General features: G+C 49.9%; 12 protein-coding genes across 12 annotated transcripts; 6 read left to right on the top strand and 6 right to left on the bottom strand.

Annotated features, from left to right (window-relative positions):
- Positions 1-25: 25 nt before the first annotated feature.
- N7529_002612 (uncharacterized protein) lies at positions 26-1288 on the top strand (the record flags this gene model as incomplete). Its single annotated transcript, XM_057238140.1, has 1 exon — positions 26-1288. One exon carries the CDS (start codon positions 26-28, stop codon positions 1286-1288), a length of 1263 nt encoding a protein of 420 aa, XP_057100751.1.
- A 336-nt stretch (positions 1289-1624) lies between these two features.
- Positions 1625-3058, top strand: N7529_002611 (triose-phosphate isomerase TPI1; the record flags this gene model as incomplete). Its single annotated transcript, XM_057238139.1, has 7 exons — positions 1625-1675; positions 1774-1928; positions 2018-2297; positions 2379-2453; positions 2571-2683; positions 2747-2961; positions 3030-3058. 7 exons carry the CDS (start codon positions 1625-1627, stop codon positions 3056-3058), a joined length of 918 nt encoding a protein of 305 aa, XP_057100750.1.
- A 257-nt stretch (positions 3059-3315) lies between these two features.
- N7529_002610 (mitochondrial distribution and morphology protein 10) lies at positions 3316-4850 on the bottom strand (the record flags this gene model as incomplete). The annotated part of the gene is made up of 2 exons (XM_057238138.1): positions 3316-4679; positions 4754-4850. The coding sequence occupies 2 exons, from the start codon at positions 4848-4850 to the stop codon at positions 3316-3318; spliced, it is 1461 nt and encodes a 486-aa protein (XP_057100749.1).
- Positions 4851-5127: 277 nt separating this feature from the next.
- On the top strand, positions 5128-6009 carry N7529_002609 (ribosome assembly factor MRT4; the record flags this gene model as incomplete). Its single annotated transcript, XM_057238137.1, has 2 exons — positions 5128-5321; positions 5463-6009. The coding sequence occupies 2 exons, from the start codon at positions 5128-5130 to the stop codon at positions 6007-6009; spliced, it is 741 nt and encodes a 246-aa protein (XP_057100748.1).
- Positions 6010-6822: 813 nt separating this feature from the next.
- On the bottom strand, positions 6823-8308 carry N7529_002608 (U1 small nuclear ribonucleoprotein 70 kDa; the record flags this gene model as incomplete). The annotated part of the gene is made up of 4 exons (XM_057238136.1): positions 6823-7598; positions 7696-7792; positions 7848-7975; positions 8047-8308. The coding sequence occupies 4 exons, from the start codon at positions 8306-8308 to the stop codon at positions 6823-6825; spliced, it is 1263 nt and encodes a 420-aa protein (XP_057100747.1).
- A 243-nt stretch (positions 8309-8551) lies between these two features.
- N7529_002607 (mitochondrial 54S ribosomal protein mL43) lies at positions 8552-9093 on the top strand (the record flags this gene model as incomplete). Its single annotated transcript, XM_057238135.1, has 3 exons — positions 8552-8590; positions 8651-8733; positions 8802-9093. The coding sequence occupies 3 exons, from the start codon at positions 8552-8554 to the stop codon at positions 9091-9093; spliced, it is 414 nt and encodes a 137-aa protein (XP_057100746.1).
- Positions 9094-9660: 567 nt separating this feature from the next.
- Positions 9661-10884, bottom strand: N7529_002606 (putative RING finger domain protein; the record flags this gene model as incomplete). Its single annotated transcript, XM_057238134.1, has 3 exons — positions 9661-9807; positions 9880-10659; positions 10744-10884. 3 exons carry the CDS (start codon positions 10882-10884, stop codon positions 9661-9663), a joined length of 1068 nt encoding a protein of 355 aa, XP_057100745.1.
- A 450-nt stretch (positions 10885-11334) lies between these two features.
- Positions 11335-12994, bottom strand: N7529_002605 (WD repeat PRP19 family protein; the record flags this gene model as incomplete). The annotated part of the gene is made up of 5 exons (XM_057238133.1): positions 11335-11801; positions 11862-12325; positions 12376-12811; positions 12864-12908; positions 12982-12994. The coding sequence occupies 5 exons, from the start codon at positions 12992-12994 to the stop codon at positions 11335-11337; spliced, it is 1425 nt and encodes a 474-aa protein (XP_057100744.1).
- A 289-nt stretch (positions 12995-13283) lies between these two features.
- On the top strand, positions 13284-13807 carry N7529_002604 (DUF4604 domain-containing protein; the record flags this gene model as incomplete). Its single annotated transcript, XM_057238132.1, has 2 exons — positions 13284-13311; positions 13368-13807. 2 exons carry the CDS (start codon positions 13284-13286, stop codon positions 13805-13807), a joined length of 468 nt encoding a protein of 155 aa, XP_057100743.1.
- Positions 13808-14196: 389 nt separating this feature from the next.
- On the top strand, positions 14197-17767 carry N7529_002603 (GTPase RIA1; the record flags this gene model as incomplete). Its single annotated transcript, XM_057238131.1, has 6 exons — positions 14197-14259; positions 14325-14345; positions 14425-15365; positions 15429-16949; positions 17000-17313; positions 17388-17767. 6 exons carry the CDS (start codon positions 14197-14199, stop codon positions 17765-17767), a joined length of 3240 nt encoding a protein of 1079 aa, XP_057100742.1.
- A 788-nt stretch (positions 17768-18555) lies between these two features.
- Positions 18556-19299, bottom strand: N7529_002602 (exosome non-catalytic core subunit CSL4; the record flags this gene model as incomplete). Its single annotated transcript, XM_057238130.1, has 1 exon — positions 18556-19299. One exon carries the CDS (start codon positions 19297-19299, stop codon positions 18556-18558), a length of 744 nt encoding a protein of 247 aa, XP_057100741.1.
- A 639-nt stretch (positions 19300-19938) lies between these two features.
- vac8 (protein anchor VAC8) lies at positions 19939-22036 on the bottom strand (the record flags this gene model as incomplete). Its single annotated transcript, XM_057238129.1, has 6 exons — positions 19939-20270; positions 20320-21069; positions 21128-21373; positions 21431-21544; positions 21609-21729; positions 21863-22036. The coding sequence occupies 6 exons, from the start codon at positions 22034-22036 to the stop codon at positions 19939-19941; spliced, it is 1737 nt and encodes a 578-aa protein (XP_057100740.1).
- Positions 22037-22261: the final 225 nt, after the last annotated feature.

The raw sequence follows: 22261 nt of genomic DNA, 5'->3' as shown, positions 1-22261 counted from the left end.
TTATATTCTTTTGTTCTCTGGAACAATGTCTATCCTCAATGATAAAGACGAGAAGACAACTTCTTTGAAGAACTCCGTCACAGAACCAAGATTTCCTGTTTATGAAGGGTACACTTTCTTCCAGGCAGACCCTATTCAAGGGCAAAGTGCAACTTGGACTCGTGTGGAACGAACAGTCATGCATTTAAGTCAAACCGAATATTTCAAGATGGTACAGAAGCGGGCGAACAAAAAGTCCGCTGCACAACAATACCAAAATATATCCTCGAACACTAGGCGCGCGCATATAAATCAATTAATTGACGAACAAAGGCGTAAAAGTCCACTTGTTGAGTGGAGCTGCGTCTATGCCAAAGAACATGCAAAGCCATCCAAGGCCCGAAACGCTTGCCAGGCCGACTACGAAACGGTTTCCATGGATGTCATCATCATGCAGAGATCTGCAAAAACAATGCATCCCAGGACCCCGATGGGCGATCTAGTTGATCTCGGGGTAGCTTTTCGTACATCATCATGGCCTCAATCCGGAGGTCATCCTTCGATGCCAGGGCAAAATGGAGATATGCCACGATCTACAGCACAAGGGCTACAGTCTCAACTAGCTTTATCGAGTGATCATCTCCAAGCCCCACACCAGAATGTCGAGACAATTCTCGGAGAGCGAGACGAGCCGCGTGAATTCTCCCAATCAACTGCAACCCTCAACGTGCCACCAAGCCCAGCATTTAGTGCAACAAGAATGAGTGATACCAATTTCGAGCCTACTTCAGGCTGTTCACCCAAAGGAAGCAGCGATTCGAATGATGAACCTATGAATTTTGACCCATCTGACGAAAGCTCTGAGACAGACAGCTCAGATATTATGGAGACCAAGTATAGAGAGCGGCGATCAGCAATGAGCTTGCTTCGACAACATACTGGCAGCCCAGTTCGCCGTGAGCGAATCTATGGGCCTCATTTTCATGCAAATTCCCACAGCCGTAGTCTTGATGGAAGACATGAAAAAAACTTCGCTCCCCGCGACCAGTTTTTGGCATTTGGGGTCAAACGCTTTGTCCCTAGAAAGCATGAGAGGGCTCGATCTAGAGGATCAGCATCCGCAAAGAGATATCGCATACAGTTGATGAGCGGTGATGAAATTCGAAGTCGATTGCTTGACCACCGCGAAGCACGCATTAGCCTTCGAGAACAACGTCAGAAGAAAACCTTCTATGAGGCCCCCGAACATGAGCTTCAGCAATCAGTGAATGACAATCCCCCAGTCTGTCGTTGTGCCTGTCGTTGCTAGATTGAGAGAAGAGAATTTGATTAAATGATACATTGCATTTACTTTTCTTTTTTCCTCTTTTTAAATCCATTTTAGAGCATAAAAATGCCGTTTTACTGCAAAAGAGGCACTACTCAATTACTTATGTTAAATGAATGTAAGTTTACCAAGTGCCATTACTATTCTTTTCGATTGCCGGCAGAATTGCGTTTCCAATGTCCAGTTATTCTGACTCATTGTGCAAATTGAATTAGATTGACAAGATATTGATATTTCAAGGCGAGGCTGGCTCAAATTGTCTCCGTGGTTCGAGGGTTATGAATAATGAACAACAGATGTTAATCAGAGAACCCCTATATGGATTTTGTGAAAGTCGAACTAGTCGAACTAGTCGAACAAGGCAATAAAGTACGTACTAAAGAGGAGCCAGACCCAGACGAAAAGTAAACGGATTCAGTTTAGTTATTTAGTTAACCAATTATGTCATAGGCTGCCTTAGAATCCAGGCCCTCACTGCCCCTCCATTTAATTTACTTTCCTGGTCCCCCAAGTCTTCCTCTTTAGCTATCCCTCAACCTTCTAATATCTTTTTTTCTTCTCTATTTTCATTCACATCCATCAATATGCCTCGCCAATTCTTCGTCGGTGGTAACTTCAAGATGTATGTTGACTCGAGCTTTGCTACCCCGCCAAAGCAGCCCCTCCATCCTTGCCTATATGTACCTGGACCACCCAATTGACTCTATAAAGGAACGGTGTTGCCAAGAGCATCACCGACATTGTGAACAACCTCAATGCCGCCAAGCTCGATGAGACTACCGAGGTCGTCATCTCTCCCCCCGCCCTCTACCTCACCCTGACCCGCGAGCTCGCCAACCCTAAGATCGGCGTTGCTGCCCAGAACGTTTACGACAAGCCCAATGGTGCTTTCACCGGAGAGATCAGCGTTGAGCAGCTCAAGGATACCAAGATTGATTGGGCTGTCATCGGCCACAGCGAGCGCCGTGTTATCCTCAAGGAGACTGATGAGGTTTGTACCCCCGCAGACTCGAAATCCCGAGCCCGCAGATCCTAGAATTTAAAGAGCCCAAAGCTAACTAGAGTGCTGTAGTTCATTGCCCGCAAGACCAAGGCCGCCATTGAGGGTGGTGTCTCTGTCATCCTCTGCATTGGAGAGACCCTTGAGGTACGTCATTCCTATTCAGTCTCTCATTTTCGTCCCGATCCCGATAGTGGGTCACCGGGTGAAGATCGGCTATTAGCTTGAAGAATGCATCCCGCTCATACCCGACTTTTTATACAGGAGCGTGAAGCCGGCAAGACCATTGAGGTCGTCACCCGTCAGCTCAACGCCGCCGCCAAGGAGCTGAGCAAGGAGCAGTGGGACAAGGTCGTCATCGCCTACGAGCCCGTCTGGTATGAACTCACCTCGTTGCTTCGATAGTAATATGAAATCGAGTAGCTGACGTTTCTATATAGGGCTATCGGTACCGGAAAGGTCGCCACCACTGAACAGGCCCAGGAAGTCCACGCCGAGATCCGCAAGTGGCTTGGCAAGACCGTCTCTGCTGAGGCTCAGGAGAGTGTTCGCATCATCTACGGTGGCTCCGTCAGCGAGAAGAACTGCCGTGAGCTCGCTACTCAGCCCGATGTTGACGGTTTCTTGGTTGGCGGTGCCAGCTTGAAGCCTGCCTGTAAGTTCATGGACCATGCCGATCTAATAAAACGTACCATGTTCATCTCGATACTAATATACACGCAGTCGTCGACATCATCAACGCCCGCATCTAAAGGGTTTCTTTCCAGAAACTAATACCCCGCAGTGCCCTTTATTCAGAGTAAATAGCTCTGTCATGTAGGCGTCAGTAGAAGACCAAAAGCTTGGAATGTCAAGTACATTATCATGAATTTATGTACAATTTTTGAAGCATATTTCGATAACACGTAATCATCGCTACAAGGCTTGCCCCTGTAGTGCCTTACATAACCAATTAAACCACAACAGTGATATACACCCAGAGAACAGCTGAAGTCCAACCAGTTGCAGCCTATGAGGAATACAAGACGGACACTCCAACCCCGCGCCAGTACGACATCCCAGGAGCCCCGCCTCCACTCTGGGCCGAGCCGCTGCCCGAGGCCGACGAGACAGAAGGCGACTGCGAGAACGAGCCAGGGCCCAGCCCGACGCCCGCACTCACCAGGAGCTCCTTGACCCGACCTTCCCAGAGAAGTCGTACGTTCCAAGACTGATCAACACGCAACTTAATGACGGAATCGCTGGTCTCCGGCTCATTATTTGTCGCAGAGCGCATAGGGGGCTCGGAACGAGTCGGGTCCTCTAGTAGTGGGGAGGCCGGTGAGCCAGGTAGGGAAACGCCGAAGTCGTGCATGCGCACTTTGCGGCGGGCCCATTCGAGATCGTCGTGCTCGGACTTTGACTTCTTAGACTGGCGCCAGAGCTCGCAACCTGCGACCATTTCGCTTTCCCAGCTGTAGACGTTGAAGCCGAAGCGGGAGCTGAAGGCGAGATTGGGTGAGGCGCGGAGGGAATAGCTTGTTGAAAGGGAGCCCGTTATTGGGGTCAGGGTTAGTGTTAGGGTGTAGGGGAAAGTGGAGATGGGTGTTGGTGTGCTGGTGGGGGAGCAGCGCGGTGAGGGAACTTGTGTCGCTGCTGGTAGTGTGGTGAATCGCAGGCCCGTGGACATGCCGATCAGTGATGAAGTGGGGGAGTAGTATGCCTCTGCGCCTGCGGAGAGGAGGGATAATCGTGATGGCACATCACGAGTGTATCGAGGGTCTGGGCCAAAGTTCCAGAGTCCGCGCCAGCCGAACAGAGCATTGTCTGTGCTGAAGAGATACTCGTTGCTGTACTTGCCCGTGTCGTGGGCTAGATGAGCCAGCATTGAGGCTTGAGGCGCAGACTTGGACTGCGGTGGTCCCTGGGTCGAGCAGACTGCTAGTGACAGCTGCATATTGGTAGAGATCCTGCGCAGGAAGAGCGCGTAGAGCGTGGTAGGGGGTGGAAGATGGAGGGAGGCATGAAGAAGGGTTGCTTTGCGCTTTGCCTCATCTTCTTTATTAGCCTCCCTGTCTTCGGGGGTTGTTGATTTTGTATCCTTTCCATCTTTGAATCCGGGAATGCTCACGCTGTCTAGCAGCGAATCCCAACCCCAAGTCTGTATGGGGGCTGTGGGAGCTTGTACTTGTCGATATCCAAGGGAGATCTTTCGGAGCGGGATCAATGCACTGCTACTAGGTAGTTTGTTGAATGGCACAGTGCTGAAGAGATATGATACAGATCCATCGATCAATCCGACAGTGCCGAGGGTGTAACTGGTCGCAAAATGGGGAGTGGAGAGCGATGAAAGGTGAACACGTAATCGTTCAGGTGTTGAGAAATCCAGAATCGCTGCGCATATTTGTTAGCCAAACACAATTTTGGCCATTCGGCATTGCTGCTGAAATAAAGCAATAATCACATACATTGAGTGGTAGTGGTGAGTGATGAGTAGGAGTTGTCCCGATTCCAATGAGTCGCCTCGGCGAAGGAGAGCTGGATATAGTCCATAAAGTCCAGCATTGTCTGGCGTGGTCTCCTGTAGGCGACACTGGAACTGGACTGCAAAACAGAGAAACAAAGAAAATCAACAGCGCGCGCAATCGAAGTCGAACTCCATGTGCATGGCCCCGGGGGTCCACCGCAGATTATCCAAGCTTTGTCCCTGATTTGGCCTAGCGTTGGATAAGACCGGTGGAAGGATAATCCGGTTATCAGCGAAGAAAAAATGTCTGTGGGGGAAACATTCAACCTCTTGTCTGAATTTATTGAATCACCAATTACATCCAGATAATTCATCATGCCTCGTTCAAAGCGTGCGCGCGTCGTCCACGAGTCAAAGACCGTCAAGAAAGATCACAAGGAGCAGACCCGCCGTCTATTCGCCAACATTCGGGAATGCATTGAAGAATATGACCATCTTTTCATCTTTTCGGTCGATAACATGCGGAATACCTACTTGAAGGATGTGCGCACTGAATTTGCCGACAGCCGGTAAGCGAAATACATTCCAGTCCGGGTTTGCGTGAAATAGCATATCGGAAACGGTGCCTGAAAAAGAAGCGCTGAATCTGATATCAAATTGACACACAAGCCTCCAACACACATCGTTGAATCTAACACATTATATTACAGAGTCTTCTTCGGTAAGACCAAGGTGATGGCCAAAGCCCTCGGCCAGAACTCCGAGAGCGAAGCCGCCCCCAACGTGCACAAGCTCACTCCTTACCTGGCCGGCGCCGTCGGTCTGCTGTTCACCTCTCGCACGCCGGAAGCAGTCATCGAGCACTTCGAGAACTTCCGTCCCCAGGACTTCGCCCGCGCAGGAACCGAAGCCACTCGCTCTTTCACTATTCCCAACGGCCTTGTTACCTCTCGGGCCGGTGAGATCCCCGTCGAACAGGACGAGCCTATCAGCCACACCATTGAGCCCGCTCTCCGTAAACTCGGTGTCCCTACCCGTCTGATCAAGGGTAAGGTCACTCTTGAGTTGATGGAGGGCCAGGAAGGCTATCCCGTGTGCAAGAAGGGCGAGATTTTGGACTCACGACAGACGACGTTGATGAAGATGTTCGGTGTGCTTTCTTCCGAGTTCAAGGTTGAGCTCAAGGCCTACTGGACTCGCAGTACCGAGGAGATCAAGATCCTTGCGCCTGAGGGCGGAATGGATGTTGACGCATAGATGGGGATCTTTATTTTTTCCGTTTTCTCTTTCTCTTTCCATTCGGCTTCCGCGTGGCCGAAAAAAAGAAACTCTGCTGGGCATCTTATGGAGTTTGGTGAGGGCGCTTTCTTTGCAAATATCTTGAAGACTTGTGTTTTATATCTCTCTTTCCAGATCATGAGCCTATGATAAGATTCGGATACTAGGTCGAAAAAAAGTCTACAAGCATTACTCAATTTGGACCACGATTCATCTTATAGAGCAAGCCCGTAATATAGAAACCAAACAAAAATCGAGAAGTATGTTACCTAGACTTTCATTTTTCTAGCAAAATACCTGTCTTATGTCATTTCCCATGGCCCATGGCTGGTCTTACCTGACGGTGCCAGATTGCGGACTCGATTTTCGCGTAAATCGACTAGAATACAAATACTTACCCGAGTAAGGTAACAGAAACGACGAGAAAAAGAAGCCAGCGTGAGAAACACAAGTAAAGAAAGAGAACTCCTTGGAGGGGAAAACAAAGAAAACGGGGAATACAAGCACGGTTCATGAGACTGGTTTCTTCTGCATGGGTGTATGAGCGGACCAAACAAGACAGAATGAGCACCTCCTCTCGGTCCGAGTTGGAAGCAGATATTGTGATGCAAGATGAGAACATTGATGTTGTATGATCGTGATAATGGATCCGACTTGCCAGGGGCCGATTCTTTGATTCAACGTATTACCCTCGCGGAAAAAAAAGGCATAAGAGAACTGGGTAGATCAGTGATACACACCGGCAAACCAGGTGTGATGAAGAGAGGCAGGACCCGGGAGCTAAGCAAAGGCTTAGTACCTTCTCCTTGAGCGAGGGTCATCATGTCCAGGTTCATCCTCGCGGTTTCGCTTGCGTCCGTACTCCTCGCGGCCACCGCCGCCGCCTCCGGCATACCTGTCGCGCTCACCACGGTAACGGTCTCCATTGCGGTCTCCCATGCGCTCGCGATCACCACCGCGATCACCGGCACGGTCTCCCATGCGATCACCGGCACGATCTCCGCCACGGTCTCCACCACGGTCTCTGTAACGATCATCACGGTCATGGTCACGGCGGTCACGGTCAGCATAGCCATCTCCCCTAGGCCGCACCGGCTCCGAATTGCTGCCAGTTACTCCACGGTCGAATCTGCCACCGCCGCGGTCACCACCGCCGAAACCACCTCTGAAACCTCCGCTGCGTCCACCGCCGGGGCCTGAGGGGGCGTTAGGAGGGGCTTGCCCACCGAAACCGTTACGGTTACCCTGATATCCGATTCCACCACGAGGACCACCGAAGCGATCACCACCGCCACGGAAGCCACCACCACCTCCACCTCGGAAACCACCACCGCCACCACGGCCACCACCAAAGCCGCCGCGGAAACCACCTCCATACCCACCGGGGCCGGAAGGAGCGTTGAATCCAGGACCACCGGGCCGAGATGGCATAGCCTTGGTGTAGCCACGTCCTCCGAGACCACCGCCGAAACGGCGAGGCTTCCAGCCCTTGGTGGTACGGCCACGCTCAACATCTACCAAGACTCGGCGGTCTTTAATCCGAATGCCATCTGTTTCTTTGTAGGCAGCTGAAAGTGGGGAACACTGGTGTTAGCAAGATATCTTACCGCAAGATTCAATGAGGGGATTGGATCAGTGCCAAGTAGATCGGCGTGGATGCGATACCTTTCATGTCCTTCTCGCGCTCGTACACAATGAAAGCATAACCTTGGTGGGGCTTCTTTTTCTTCTCTGATGTAGTAGTGTCTTTGACAAGAGTAATCTACAAACATATTAGTGATTGTACTATCACAAGACATAGGAGTACATGGGCATACTCTTTCAATAGGACCGAAGCGGCCGAACTCTCGTTCCAGGTCGGCTTCTTTCACTTCATAGCTTAGGCGCGCAACGAAGAGGGTCTTGAAAGGATCACCTCGGGCTTGAGGATCTTTCTCGGGATCGACTGTGATGTAAAAGTAAACATGTTAGCATACTTTGAACTATATCCAAAGTGAAAAAGAAGACAAAGCTTACAATTTTGGAAACCGTCCGTAATTAGCTTTTCTTGCTGTTCTTTCTTTTCCACCTTTTGGCGGAATTTGCGTTGAATCCAGCTCTCGGTAGCATTGTAAGGCACTTCTTCAGCGAATGACTTGGCTTCAGCAAGGAACTCAGCTACACCTGAGATAGTGCTCTTTCCGCAATCCTCTGGTGCGCGATCGCCTGGAGGCAGATATCGAAGGGGTGGGCGCGGCTGGAATAGCGCCAGAAGTGGCGGGGGAAGCTTGTCTGTCATGTTGAGTCCTATAATCGCCGCAGTTGATGACGAGTTTTAAGATGATGATAATATGTGGAAGTCTAACCCTCAGGAGTGAGAGCTTCGCGTCGCAGTTCTGGTCTTAGCGTAATTACATTGGAAGGTGCTGCAGATGCCATTGGTGGTGTGGACTCACCGCCCTCAAACTCACGTGCACTAGAAAATGCCCGGAGAGCCAAACGCGAAGTTGATGAACCACTATAACTATTGAAGAGTGATACAATGCCGCTGCGTGGGATCAGAACTTCAACGGCTGCCAGGGTATGTAATGCTCAGCACTTTCATATCAAACCACCAAACTGACTCGATCGATCTCGCTAGAACGGCGCCGGAGCCTTCATCTTACAATGCAAACGCCTTGACTTCACTTACTGCAATTGGGCTGGCAGCTCGAAGGGCATGGTGTAAGTGTTGATTGAAATTATGAGAATATCATTCATAAGTGACACAATACTGACTATCAATGTCGTAGTGCCTTCTTAGAGAAAACCCTCCCCGCCTTCGCTCGTGAAAACCCCCAGATTGAGATCCGTGTCTCTCCCCGACCCCAAAAGCACCCTCTGATCAAGGGTCTCTACATCAATGGCCGCGAGAAGCCCGTGTGTGTACGAAACCTGGAGCCTCATGAGATTCTGAAGAAGGCAATTCTACTCAAGGAAGCCAGTGGAGAGAAGTTGAAGCGTACCAAGAAGCCTGTCACAAGTTTGAACGAGAGTGTGCGTGGTATCTGGTCGCCATACCACGGCGACTTGCGTGGTGTATAGACGATGTTTTCTTCTTTCATGGTTTTGATTTCTCAGCGGTGGTGACTATCAGGTATCCCCACCGCAAATTATTGTACTATTCACCTGGGTTCTGTTTTCTTTTCTCATTCTTGTCTATTTGCTACCTGGAAGCCAATGGTGTTCTGAAACCCATGTATTATGCATACCAAATTCGAGCCTGCACCAATTTGAAGACAACAAGTCTGCCTGAATGATCACTTTGTAGATTTCCAGGATGAACCATGGCCATGTTGAGATCAATTGCCACATTCCACTCTGTAGTTACATGCTGCTATTGATTAACAGATTAAACGGCCTATCTGCTCACATCTGCTCAGGTCAACAATGCTCAGCTTTCTACAATATTACATATAGTGACAAGAGATTTCCGTCACCAAAAAGGTACTAGAAGACCCATATGGCCATATGATCATGATTGCATATAATTAAGAATCAAAAAACGCCTGCCAGATCCATGCACCTTGGGTATCGACGAAATAAGGGAAAGGAATGGCCATGAACACCTCCACATGCAATGATGACTACAACATAAACACCTGTGGAAAATCACAGGAACAAGTGAACCATGGCTGTTTGGCTGCTGACTGGTCTGTTGCAACCATCGACCTGACACTTGGAAAATGGCTTGGTCTGTGACGATGATTTTTTGGACTTTGATAATGATCGGTTCTCGGCACACTCGCCACAATAAACCTAAGAGACATTAGTTTCAACATCGAGATCAAACAAGCCAAGGGCTTGTCACAGTAAGTCCACAATACTCACATGGCCACAGGGTTTCGCAATGTAAATTTCTTGTTTGCGTCCCTCCCCAGCTCCTAACTCCTGCTCGCAGTGCGGACAGACTGGTACATTGGCGTTTTCCAAACATCGAGTGAATCCTTCCGCTGCCGCAATAGGTGCTTTGTATGAGCTGCGCCGAGGCTGTGGCGCAGACTGGGTGGGAGGGTTCAAGTTGAACGCAGAGAGGCTATATTGAAGGACCCCTGGTACTGAAGTCATGTATGAAAACAGTTCATCGCTGTTCCCTGAGTCTTGAAAGTCTGGAATCGAGAACCTCTGTCCATAGCCAGAGTCCCTAGGTCTCGTTCTTGGTCTTGGCCTTGTCGGAGGAAAATGCATTGTGAACCCATGTTCATCGATATACATGGGGCTTGGACGCGGCCTGACGATGGCCGATCCAACAATCTCCAGATCGGCGCTAGTTGATGACCCCTCGACCGGGTGGTCCTCTTCTGCTTCCAGGTCTATCACCGGCGGTTCACCGTTCATTATGTCCCTGGGAAATCGCATCGTTGACCGAGAGCGTGACACAGGCACCAAATTTCGTCGCGGCGGTTCCGGGTCATCTGTTAAATCGATTACATTGTTTTCCGGCGAGAGAATCACCGGACGCCGGTAGTCATATCCATGTCGGGGAGTCGTCGGAGTTCGAGGTGGTGGCAAACGGGATGAGGAACTTTCTGCGTGGGGGGGATATGTAGGCTGATACCAGCTGGCATTTGCATTATCATTAGATTCGTCTGCCATTTGTCGGTGCGTGCGCTGAAAGAAACAGATATCGTGTTAGTTGGGTTCTTGGTGATTCGATCAGGTGCCCCGCTCGTTTCACGACGGAAGGAGGCTTACCTTCGACCTGGCGCCCACAATTTGGACGCCGGGATTTTCACTCATAGTTAGGTTTTGTCCTGGAGTAAATACTGTTAAAGATGCAGCGGAATTGGGGATCGAAGGCCACCAGATAGGTGTGAGAGTATGGACGGAGGCCATCTTTTGTTTCAATGCCGAGTAAAAGGCGGTCTGATAATGCCAGCCTTATAAGGCGGTGGATATTGCGTAATTCCCCCGGGCCCCAAGTCACGGCCGAAGTCAGTGTGGAATGAGTGAGGTAGTCCTAGGTAGAGTATGTAGCAAATACTGACATGGAGGTGTCAGTAGGAAGTATTTATATGGAAAACACGACAACTTAATAGGGACGTTCTCATTGGAATGAAGTCAATTCGCGAGTTGGGTGAAAGACATGGATGGACATGGAGAAGGTTTCATTTCACGATATAGATAAAGGGCCTTACTCTCTCCGAATGCCAGCACCATGTTCCAGGATTGTTTGCCGTGAAGTTTTTCTCGCATTAAGAGCTGCAGTGTAGGAAATCCAAAACAAACACCAGTTGAAAATTCAAAAGACGGCCAGCTCTAAAATTACACAATATTTTCTGATGCTCATGACTGCGCTGCCAGCACTGTGACAACACCAGCCTCATTCAATGCCACAATACTCTGCGCATCCGATCCCCATGCAACAGAGGAAGCCGGCACTGCACTGCGCAGTGGCTCAGACCATCCCTTGGCTGCCTTGGAAAATTGTTGAACAGTGACTCCGCTGGGGCCACCGGTAAGGAGGAATTGGCCAGTGTAATCCCAGAAGATGGAGTTAACTTGGCTGCCCGTGTCCAGCACCTTGGTTTCCTTGGAGCTGCGAAGATCCCAAATCGACACGGTAGTAGATTTATCGGCCACTGCGGCCAAGAAAGTGCCGTTCTCAGAAAAGAACAGGCATTTTACGGGGCCTGACATCGCATAATTTGCAGCAACATCACCAGTCTTGACATCGAAGATCTTAACTTGAGCGTCGGCACCACCGGCGGCAATCAAGTGACCATCTGGATGGAAGTTGACGGATAGAAGAGCTGAATGAATGTCATTAGCATTTTTTCTTGGAGAAATGGTTCTACGCGGTGAGCTCTTACCTGCATCAGAGAAGATCTGGGAAGCCACCTTGTTCGTAGCGAGATCGTAAAGCACGTAACTCTTATCGACACCAACAGAGGCGACGAGGTCACCAGTAGCATGCACAGCCACAGCAGTAGCCTCACCAGCGTGGGCGTTGAAGCTTGCGACTTCAGCACCATTCTCAAAGACCTTGACTGAACCTGTGGCTGAGCTAACAACGGCCTTGTCGCCTGCCCAGGTCGCGTCTGTGACAGGTCCATCCATCTTCAGAGTCTGAACAACGCTCTTCTGGGCGAGGGAGTAGACACCAACCACACCGTCAACGCCACCAACAAGAGCCAGCTCACCGGTCGAGTTGACAGACAGAGCGCGGCCACCAGGGTATAGAGCTTCGGAGGTTTCAGTGGGTTTGAATGTAGAAATGACCTCACTTGAGGCCCAGCCCTCGGGGACTGCGCGCTTGCGCCGGGTCTTAGAGAGCCTAGAAATGTGTTAGCATTCAAGTCTCGTGCAGGAAACCAATTCACGTACGATGCTTGTGTGCTTTCAATTCGTTCCAAAATAGCCGGGGGCAGACCGGTGGAATCCACCTGCATAGCATCACCACCAGAGCGACCGGCACCAACAGAAACATTAGAGAGTGCCTCGCGGGCCTCATCTCTCTCCTGTGTCAGGCGCGCGATGACTCGCACCGCAGCATCGTGCTGGTAGAGGGCAGAGCTCAACTCGCGCCTCGTCTGTGCCAGATTCTGCTGCAATGTGTATGTTTCCAAAGCAAGAGCATCCCATTCTTCCTGGAACACGCTAAGAAGAGACGGAATGGAGGTGAGAGTAGGAGGACGGGGCCGGACAACGCGCTGCGACTTGACATCGATCAGGTCATCGGTGCTTAGCTCTTCACCGTTTACGGGATCTTTGCCATGTTCGGCAATATATGCTTCGACAAGTCGCTTTTCAAACACACTGCCTATTTAATTATGAGATGAGATGTCGTGCGCAAGATGGTCGAGGGGACTTACCGCTCTTGGGAGAGACGACGGGCACTTGAGGTGCCTCTCCAGAGACTGTAATCAGAATTAGTCAGAAAATAGGTTCAATTATGGGCATTAAAGCACAGATAGACACCGGGCCACTCACTAGCACAAAGCATGGTTAATTGAGGTTGATTGATGAGTGTGGATGGAGAACTTGACGCGGAGCGGCTCCTTTGGACTTTTCGATGTGTCCCATTCAGGTTTAGCGCCTCAGAGCTGTTCGCGGTGCAGCTTAACTTCTCTGCAACGCTTTGCTCTTTGCGCAGATATAACCTTTTCTGCTTATATTCACAGAATATGAGATTCATTCAATGATATGCGAAATAGGCTGAAGGCAGCACGAAGCTTTACTCGAGAAGCGCTAGCTGCAACATACATATCCATTGAATCATAAAGATCTCCACTATGCCTAAAAACCCGAAGTTTGAATATGGTAAATTACTTTCCAATACCTTGACTTATTTTATATCATTCTAATCTTTATTCCAGAGGCAAAACAGCCTGCTTTCCTCCAAAAGCTCCGGGGCCAGTACGGAGACAACTCCGGTCGCTTGGAACGGCCCGCCTTACGACCGACGAGACTCAAGGTCAACAAGGATGACGATGATGACGAGCCTATCTATGTCGACGAAGAAAGCAATGAAGTGATTTCCAAGGAGGAATACAAGACAATGGTTGGTGACAGCGGGCCGAAAGGAGAGAGCGAGGACGGTACAGAGAAGGACAAACCTGCCGGCGATGAAGACAAATCCCAGGCAGATACTGCTGGCAAGCAAAGCAATCTTACAGAGGTTGGAGGTCAGAGGAAAAGAAAACAAATTAAAGTGGTGGGCGAGGATAAGGCAGAATCCGAAGAGGTTCAGCCCAAACCTGCCACGAAGAAATCAAAGAAGCCCAAGAAGATCAAGCTATCTTTTGATGAGGAATGAATGTCCAACATCTCATGGGAATACAGTATATTTTCCCCCAGATTTTCATTGCACTTGACTCAGTGCATGGTTATAAAGACTCATGATGAGTCAACACAACAGGAGCTGTACAGCGTCATGGTTCTAGAGACAAATGAAACCAACATCAATCATATAGAAAAGCATTGAAAGCAATTAAACTAGATAAAAGTCTAGATCCCTTGTTCGGTCCCATTCTTTTCTCGCTAGTCGTAAAACATAATTGAAGTGTCTTGATGAACGGCCTGAGGATTATCAAGTAGCATTTTGTACCCATTTATCAGCAACTTTTTTTTTTCTTGCGGGATCCAATCAACTTTCCCAGCTTCATTCTTCTACAAACTACGCACTGGATCTCACCACCAGACAGGATGCCTGTGGTTAATGTCGACCAGCTGGTCCGCCTGCAGCGGAAACCAGAAGACATAAGAAATGTGCGTGTGCCCCTCCATCCCACTTCTAATCTCTGATGTCAGGGCTATATACTAACTGCAATCAGATCTGCATTTTGGCCCACGTTGTAAGTCAAAAAGAAATCCTGCTCTATTGCATTGAGCATCTCAAGAAATACTCAAGTTTTTTTTCTCTAATTTTTTCAGGATCACGGCAAAACTTCTCTGACAGATAGTCTCATTGCCACCAATGGAATTATTTCACCCAAACTTGCGGGTAAAATCCGCTACTTGGATTCTCGTCCAGATGAGCAGCTTCGAGGTATCACAATGGAGTCCTCGGCCATCTCATTGTTTTTCTCTATGCTGCGCCGCCCAAGCCCGGAAGCAGCACCAGTGCCCAAGGAATATCTGATCAACTTGATCGATTCGCCTGGACATATCGATTTCAGCAGCGAGGTTTCAACAGCATCACGTCTTTGTGATGGCGCAGTCGTTCTTGTTGACGCCGTCGAAGGTGTGTGTAGTCAGACCGTGACTGTGCTGCGCCAGACCTGGGTCGAACAACTGAAGCCTATTTTGGTTGTCAACAAGATGGATCGTCTGATAACAGAGTTGAAAATGAGTCCTGCCGAGGCTTTCTCTCATCTTACTCGTCTCTTGGAACAGGTTAATGCCGTTATTGGTAGTTTTTACCAAGGCGAGCGTATGGAAGATGATTTGCAGTGGCGAGAGCGTATGGAAGATCGCATCATTACTTCTGCGGCTCGGGATCAAGACCGCAAAAAGCAGTCGGAAGACGATGAATCAGCGCAGGTTATTACTGAGTCTACTGAGTTCGAGGAACGTGACGATGAGGATCTCTACTTTGCACCCGAGAAAAATAATGTCATTTTCTGCAGTGCTGTTGATGGCTGGGCTTTCACTATTAGGCAGTTTGCTGCAATCTATGAGAAGAAGCTTGGTATCAAACGAACGGTTCTGGAGAAAGTGCTCTGGGGTGATTATTATCTGGACCCCAAGACTAAGCGTGTCTTGGGTGTAAAGCATTTGAAGGGCCGAGCCTTGAAACCCATGTTCGTTCAATTGGTATTGGACAGCATTTGGGCAGCTTATACAGCTACCACAGGTGGAGATAAAGGAAAAGGGTATGTCTACAATAACACCACCACTTGATTCTTTGATATCGGCACTGACATGGAATTCTGCAGAGACCCAGTGTTGTTGGAAAAGATCACTAAGTCTTTGAATATTAACATTCCGGCTTATATTCTTCGTTCACGCGACCCAAAGAACATTATGACCACCTTGTTCTCTCAATGGCTGCCTTTATCCACTGCTTTGCTAGTGTCCGTGATTGAGTATCTTCCTAGTCCACCCGCTGCTCAAACCGCGCGACTACCCGAGATGATCAAGACTTCGCCTGGATCTAATTTCATCTCTGAGGATATTAAAAGAGCCATGGTGGAGTTCAAGACCGGGCCTGAAGAACCTGTTGTCGCGTACGTCAGTAAAATGGTTGCGATCCCAGAAAGCGAACTTATGGCAAGCAAGAAAAGGAGCGGCGGCACCATGACAGCCGCCGAAGCTATGGAAATCGCTCGCAAAAAGCGAGAAGAGATTGCCAAGATGCAGGCTGAGGCTCGTGACGGACAGACAGATGAATTCGAGCGCATGACCTCAGTCTTCGAGAATACCTCGCTGATTACCGAGACTACAGAGGAAACAGTCGAACCAACCGAGAAGGAGGAAGACCCTGACCATCTCATTGGTTTTGCACGACTTTATTCGGGTACCCTTTCTGTCGGAGATGAGATCTATGTGCTACCTCCCAAGTTCTCGCCCGCCAATCCTCATGCCAGCCCAGAGCCCAAGAAGGTCACAGTCACAGATCTGTACCTGATGATGGGCAGAGCCCTGGAGCCTCTCCAATCCGTCCCGGCTGGTGTAGTGTTTGGAATTGGAGGTCTTGCTGGCCACGTTCTCAAGACAGGTACACTCTGCAGCCAGTTGGAGGGCAGTATTAACTTGGCTGGTGTATCTTTGAGCACGCCGCCCATTGTCCGAGTGGCACTGGAGCCTACCAATCCTGCCGATCTAAGCAAGATGGTCACTGGCCTGCGGTTGCTTGAGCAGAGTGACCCATGTGCGCAGTACGAACAGCTCCCCAGCGGTGAGCATGTTATTCTCACAGCAGGTGAATTGCACCTGGAGCGTTGCGTATCGGATCTTCGGGATCGATTTGCTCGTTGCGAAATCCAGACTGGCGAGGCTATTGTGCCCTACCGTGAAACCATCGTCCATGGCCCCGAAATGGCCGCACCCAAAAACCCCGATCTTGGCCGTGGAGCTGTTCTATCCGTCTCCGCTTCTAAGCAAATGACCCTTCGTCTGCGGGTGGTACCAATGCCCACAGCTGTCACAGACTTCCTGACTAAATCAGTTGGAACCATCAAGCAGCTTCAATTGGAGAAGCGATCTGAATCTGAAGGAAAGACAGACGCCGAAAAGGAAGCCGAGGCCGTCGTTGATGGAACTGGCGAGGCGGCTGAAGGTCAGATTCTGTCCAAGCAGGAGTTCCGTGAGGGACTCAACAAAGTGTTCAACGACGAGGTCAAGGAAGACAAGGAGCTATGGAAGAGCGTGGTCGATCGCATCACAGCCTTCGGCCCCCGGAGAGTTGGCCCCAACATCTTGGTTGATGCAACAGCAGTCAACACCTGCGATAAATTGTGAGTTCCATAAACACCGCAAAATCTAAACATGACTAACACTTCCCCAGCTTGGTCGATGATATCAAGCAGCAAATCGCCGGAGACAACCATCAAGCCCTGCTTGTGCGAGACTTCTGCGACAAGATCGCCTATGCGTTCCAGCTCGCAACAGGACAGGGCCCTCTGTGCCAGGAACCCATGCAAGGCGTAGCCGTGTTCTTGGAAGACCTATCCGTGCAATCCAGCGCAGGAGACGAGCTCGACATGGGCCGGCTGACCGGAGAATCGATCAGACTCGTCCGCGAAGGTATCTCTGCAGGATTCCTGGACTGGAGCCCTCGCATCATGCTTGCCATGTACAGTTGCGAGATCCAAGCAACAAGTGAGTTTCTGCCCTATCCCACTGAGTCTATTATTCATCTAAACATCATAACTAATAAATCCTCCACCCTGAAGCCGAAGTCTTGGGCCGCGTCTACGCAGTCATAACCCGTCGCCGGGGCCGCATTCTCTCCGAAGTCATGAAAGAAGGCACGCCCTTCTTCACCATTCTGTCTCTCCTGCCCGTTGCCGAATCTTTCGGGTTTGCAGAGGAGATCCGCAAGCGGACTTCTGGCGCTGCGCAACCGCAGCTCATCTTTGCAGGATTCGAGGCTCTCGACGAGGATCCTTTCTGGGTTCCGGCTACGGAGGAAGAGCTCGAGGATCTTGGTGAGCTTGCTGATAAGGAGAATGTTGCGAAGAGGTATATGGATGCTGTGCGGAGACGGAAGGGTCTGGTTGTTCAAGGCAGGAAGTTAATTGATGCCGAGAAGCAGAAGACTTTGAAGAAGTGAGGTAGGTGGCTATGTATCTGTTCTGATAAGAGTATTAAACTGGAGGTTTCATTGCAGTTGGTTCGTTCTACTGGTTGTTAATTTAAGAGAAGCTACGGATATCCTTTAGACATGTCACCCCGAAACTTGTGGAAATGGGTTCGTAATGAAGTGTCTTGCGTGTTCTTGGGAATGAGTTCAATTTGCCTGCCTTGACAAACATAGTCCGACATGAAGTAGTAGGTCAAGGCCATGTATATCTACGAAAGAGCCCTTACCCGGTAGGGATGGTCTACATTTCGCAGCAACGATGCCATCTGATCTGGGGGAACAGGCGAATGAATAATTCAAGTGATCGAGTGTCAGGAGGAATGCAATGATACAGATAATATGTATTGGTCAGTCATGATTCTATGGGGTATCTTTGGTTTGAGTAGTTATCAAAATCAATATCCAGGAGTGCACAATGGCGCACCCAATTGACTCGAACCGTACAAGTCGTAATGGTCGAGCGAGATGCCGATGCTTTCGAGCATTGGCAAGCATGGGGCTTGAAAAGTATGCCTCGAATGATGAGGGCTGAGTGAGGTGTCATTCATTTGCAATGTCTCAGACGAGGCAGAGAATGCCCTGTTGGGACAAGCCGGGCTTTGTCACGGACAAGTCGACCACGACTTGGTGTGTTTGGATGTTGCTGGGCAAGCGGACAAGTAGCCAGTCAGCAGCAGAGAAGAAAGGCGCGAAGAATCGGCCAATGTGAGAGCCAAAGCTTCGGACGGCGGGAACCAAGTTCGAGAGATTCGTGTTTCTCAGAAAGGCCTAGCAACCTTTCTCGGTTCGCCAGTTCCAGTAACCGGGTCCCTCATCTCCTTCCAGCTGACCGGGAACATCATATTGCCCGCATCGCTACGAGCCATGACGACACCGAGGTCATTTCGGGCAGTAGTGATGTAGTAGAAACTCTGATCGCCAAGCGAGATAACCGAACCACGCACAATATCGCCGACGCGGAACATCTCTTCCATAACGACACGGTCCTTTTCAACAGCACGCACGTCCTCCTTGCGGATCAGCGCCTGGAAGCGCAGCTCGTCGGTGCCCGAGTGGTTCTCTGGGTTGGCGGCGGAGGTGAGGATGGCAGCAACGTTGTCATTGTCCGAGGCAGCTCGTGATGGGTCTTGTGCCTGAGGTTCCGACTCATCCAACACAACAAGAATAGATACTGTGGCTTGGCGCTTCTGCACTCGAGTGACTCGTGCGAGGACGATCGACTCAACCGCAGGTAGGGTATTGTAGCGAGGCTTGGACTTTGTGGCCGATGCGGCGTTGGGGCCAGCTGCGGGGTTTCCGGCTTGTTCATGGGTGGGAATCACTCTAGAGACTCGGAGGTTGGGTTTTGTCTGCGTCTTTGGCTGGGCAGGATCTGCAATCACAGGTCCGCCGATAGAGGCATGGATGAAGGATTGTTGGATGTGTGTTCCGGGACCGGCGGTATATGCGGATACAGGGGCTAGGCGTTGCCCAGGAATAGCAATAGGTGGCAGGGAAGACATATTGCAATGAAGGTTGGAGTAGCGTGGAAGAGATCTGGAGTTGTGGAGTGGTCAGTGATTTTTTTGGGTGCTTTTTCGGGGAGCTGCAATGCGGGCCGGGAATAGGTTTGTCCGGCATAGCTTGCCAAGTATAAAATGTCTACAGCACTGCAGGACGAGAAAAACAGATGATACTACGTGTAGAATCAAAATGAAATATTCAACAGGTCACTGGATTATTGAAATTGATATAATACCAGCCCTGGGGCATTTGGTCACTACAAAAATCAAGGATCCCGATGGCCTTGGATACAATTTGCGAAATCTACAGAGAGTCCATTTGGTCGCAGGCATTTAATTAGGGAGCCCATATCTAACATGAATTCACAGTGTATGCGTTGGAACAAAAATAAAACAGCGGCCCCGGCCCATAGATACGATGGACATTGTAAGCGGAAAGAACAGCATGAAGAATAAAGAAAAACCAGTCCGTATCACTCCGAATGCCCGCTGACGAAGATAGATTGAGGTAACCGGATCGGATGCCATATAACAACACCCAGCGGCGGGGAATGAGAAACACAAACACAGGAAGCCGACATCATATGACACAGAAAAGACCGAAAGAAGCAATGATGGGTAAAATATAACATAGAGGGTTTAAGCTTCCACCAGGGTCTGCTTAGTGCCTGATCCAAGCAATTCAAGACAACGACGGGCGAGAGTTATAACCTCACCTTCGCCATCATCCAGATCCTCTTCATCTGATTCAATGTTCTTGTCAGAGATTAGCTTCACCAGCTGAACGATATCCTCAGATCTTGAGATATATCCAATAAGTTTTTTGTCCTCAGACTCGAGGAGCTGGAGGAGGGTCCAGATGGCAATGTGCTGGAAAGTTGGGTCACCACTAGCTAGGAAGCGATGGAGGTAGCCGTGAATCCCGCCATTGGAGTCGGCCCAGTCACGAACGAACATGGAGTAGTCACCGACTACTTTTTGTTAGCAATGATTTGCACAGAAAGAGAAAAGGAACCATACCTTTTGAGGAGAGATTTCCCAAAGCAGCTGCACTGTTACCCTGCACCTCAATGCTTTCGGAATTGGTGAGAGGAATTAAGACATCAAAGACTCCTAGTTTAAGAAGATGCGGCTTCAGCTCTTCGCTGAGGGCCAGCACGGCAATTGCAGCAGTCATCTCAGACTGAACTGTAAGGGGGACCCGGAGAACCAAATCTTTGCACTTCTGGACTGCTCCAGCCTGCAGAACGAGCTCTTTGTTGCGATCGGAGCTAGCAGCGAGGTTACGGAGCGTGGATATGGCGTGGCACTGAATTTCTTCATTGTCGGTTGAGCCCAGGAGATCCACCAACGGCTTCAAGAAGCCAGCTTCAATAATAGGTGATTCGTTAAGAGGATGGATGGAGATGTTTCGAATACAAGCGACAGCGGAGAGTATGAGAGGAAGGTAAGAAGATTGCAGAAGTCGCAGCAGTGGGATAAGGCCCCTCGCCCGAACGATTTCGAGCTGGTATTTCTCGTCCGACGCGAGGTTACGAAGGGCTAGTGCTGCTTGGCATTGCACTTTCGGGGTGGACGAATCCATAAGGTGGACCAAGGACTGCACCAGGCGCGACTCGGTTTGGGCGAGTCGCTTGCGGTTGGTAGAGTCGACGGCTATGTTGCTGAGGGCTGTTGTGCAGTAGTACTGGACATCAACATCGGTCGACGAAAGGAGGTGAACGAGGACAGGAATGGCACCAGCATTGACGAGTTGCTGTCGGTTATCATCTGGTCGTGGTTTTAGATAAAAGGCCCGTTTCAAGACGCAAAATTTCAGCTCGCTTACCGGAATGGGTCATATTTAGCAGCGCGCCAGTAGCATTACGTTGCACACGCATGTCCTTCGACTTGGCCAGGCGGATGAGAGGGCCTAAGGCCCCGGAGCGAGCAATCTTGGCCTTGTTCTCCTCATGCGTCGCAAGGTTCGTAATACATCCCACCGCATTGCACTGTACCTCGACATTGGGCGACATCATCTGGCGAATGAGGGGAGCCAGCCCCCCTAGGGTGACGATCAACACCTTGTTCTCGGCTGTTCCTAGTCAGCGACCCGTAGGTAGGGGAAGTAGGGACCGACAAAGGGACAAACCATTCACGGCAAGATTGCCCAGCGCCGCACTAGCAGCCCGTTGTACTTCGATATCAGAGCTTTGTAAAAGGAAGAGAATGGGTTCAAGGGTATCGCGGTCGACTTCGCGCACATCTGTAGATAAGACAAAAGGTCAGAGAGACATTGCATCATTGCCACCCATGACGGCAACACGCACCTCGTTCTGTGATCTCAGCAAAGGTCAGACTTGCGCTTCGCTGCAAGTCGACATTTTCGGAGTAAACTAAGGTACTCAATGCCCGTAGAGGCTCGCCATGGAAGAAGTCGGTCTCCGCGCGCTGTATGTCGTTGAAGATTGAGGTCAGCGGAATGTATCAGACGTGGTCGCATTAGCATATCAAACACCACAAAGGGTTTGGATGAAATAACTGGAAGGTTTTGAAGGGAGATAGTCAGGTATTCAGGACGTACGTTCTCAAGGTAGCCTAACAGGTCCGAGACCGCCTCTCGCTCATTATCGGCCAAGGTCGTTTCGTAGATACCATCTCGAGACCGAATACCAATAGGACCGAGACATGCAGTAATATGACACCATCGGTCCACTGCCGACAGGCAAGACAGACAGGCCGTTGCGATTCCACTCATGTTGGCTAGCAGGCCCGCATCAGGCGCGGTCCTGCGAATGGTTATGAACGGAGAGAAAGGCGAGGGGTAGAGAGAGCGAGAAGAGAGATTAATTAAAAGAGACACATAAACCCGAAGAAAGGATAAAATTAGCGCGTGACAGAAGTAACTTTGGGGAAGAACCTCCTGATGGCTTTGGGAGGTTGGAAGGAAGTTGAGAGGGGACTGTAGCCTCAGGCAGAAACT

The sequence above is a fragment of the Penicillium soppii genome, assembly GCF_028829465.1.
Source record: "Penicillium soppii strain IBT 18220 chromosome Unknown utg000003l, whole genome shotgun sequence".
Taxonomy (NCBI): domain Eukaryota; kingdom Fungi; phylum Ascomycota; class Eurotiomycetes; order Eurotiales; family Aspergillaceae; genus Penicillium; species Penicillium soppii.
This window is presented reverse-complemented; position numbering and strand designations above follow the sequence as displayed.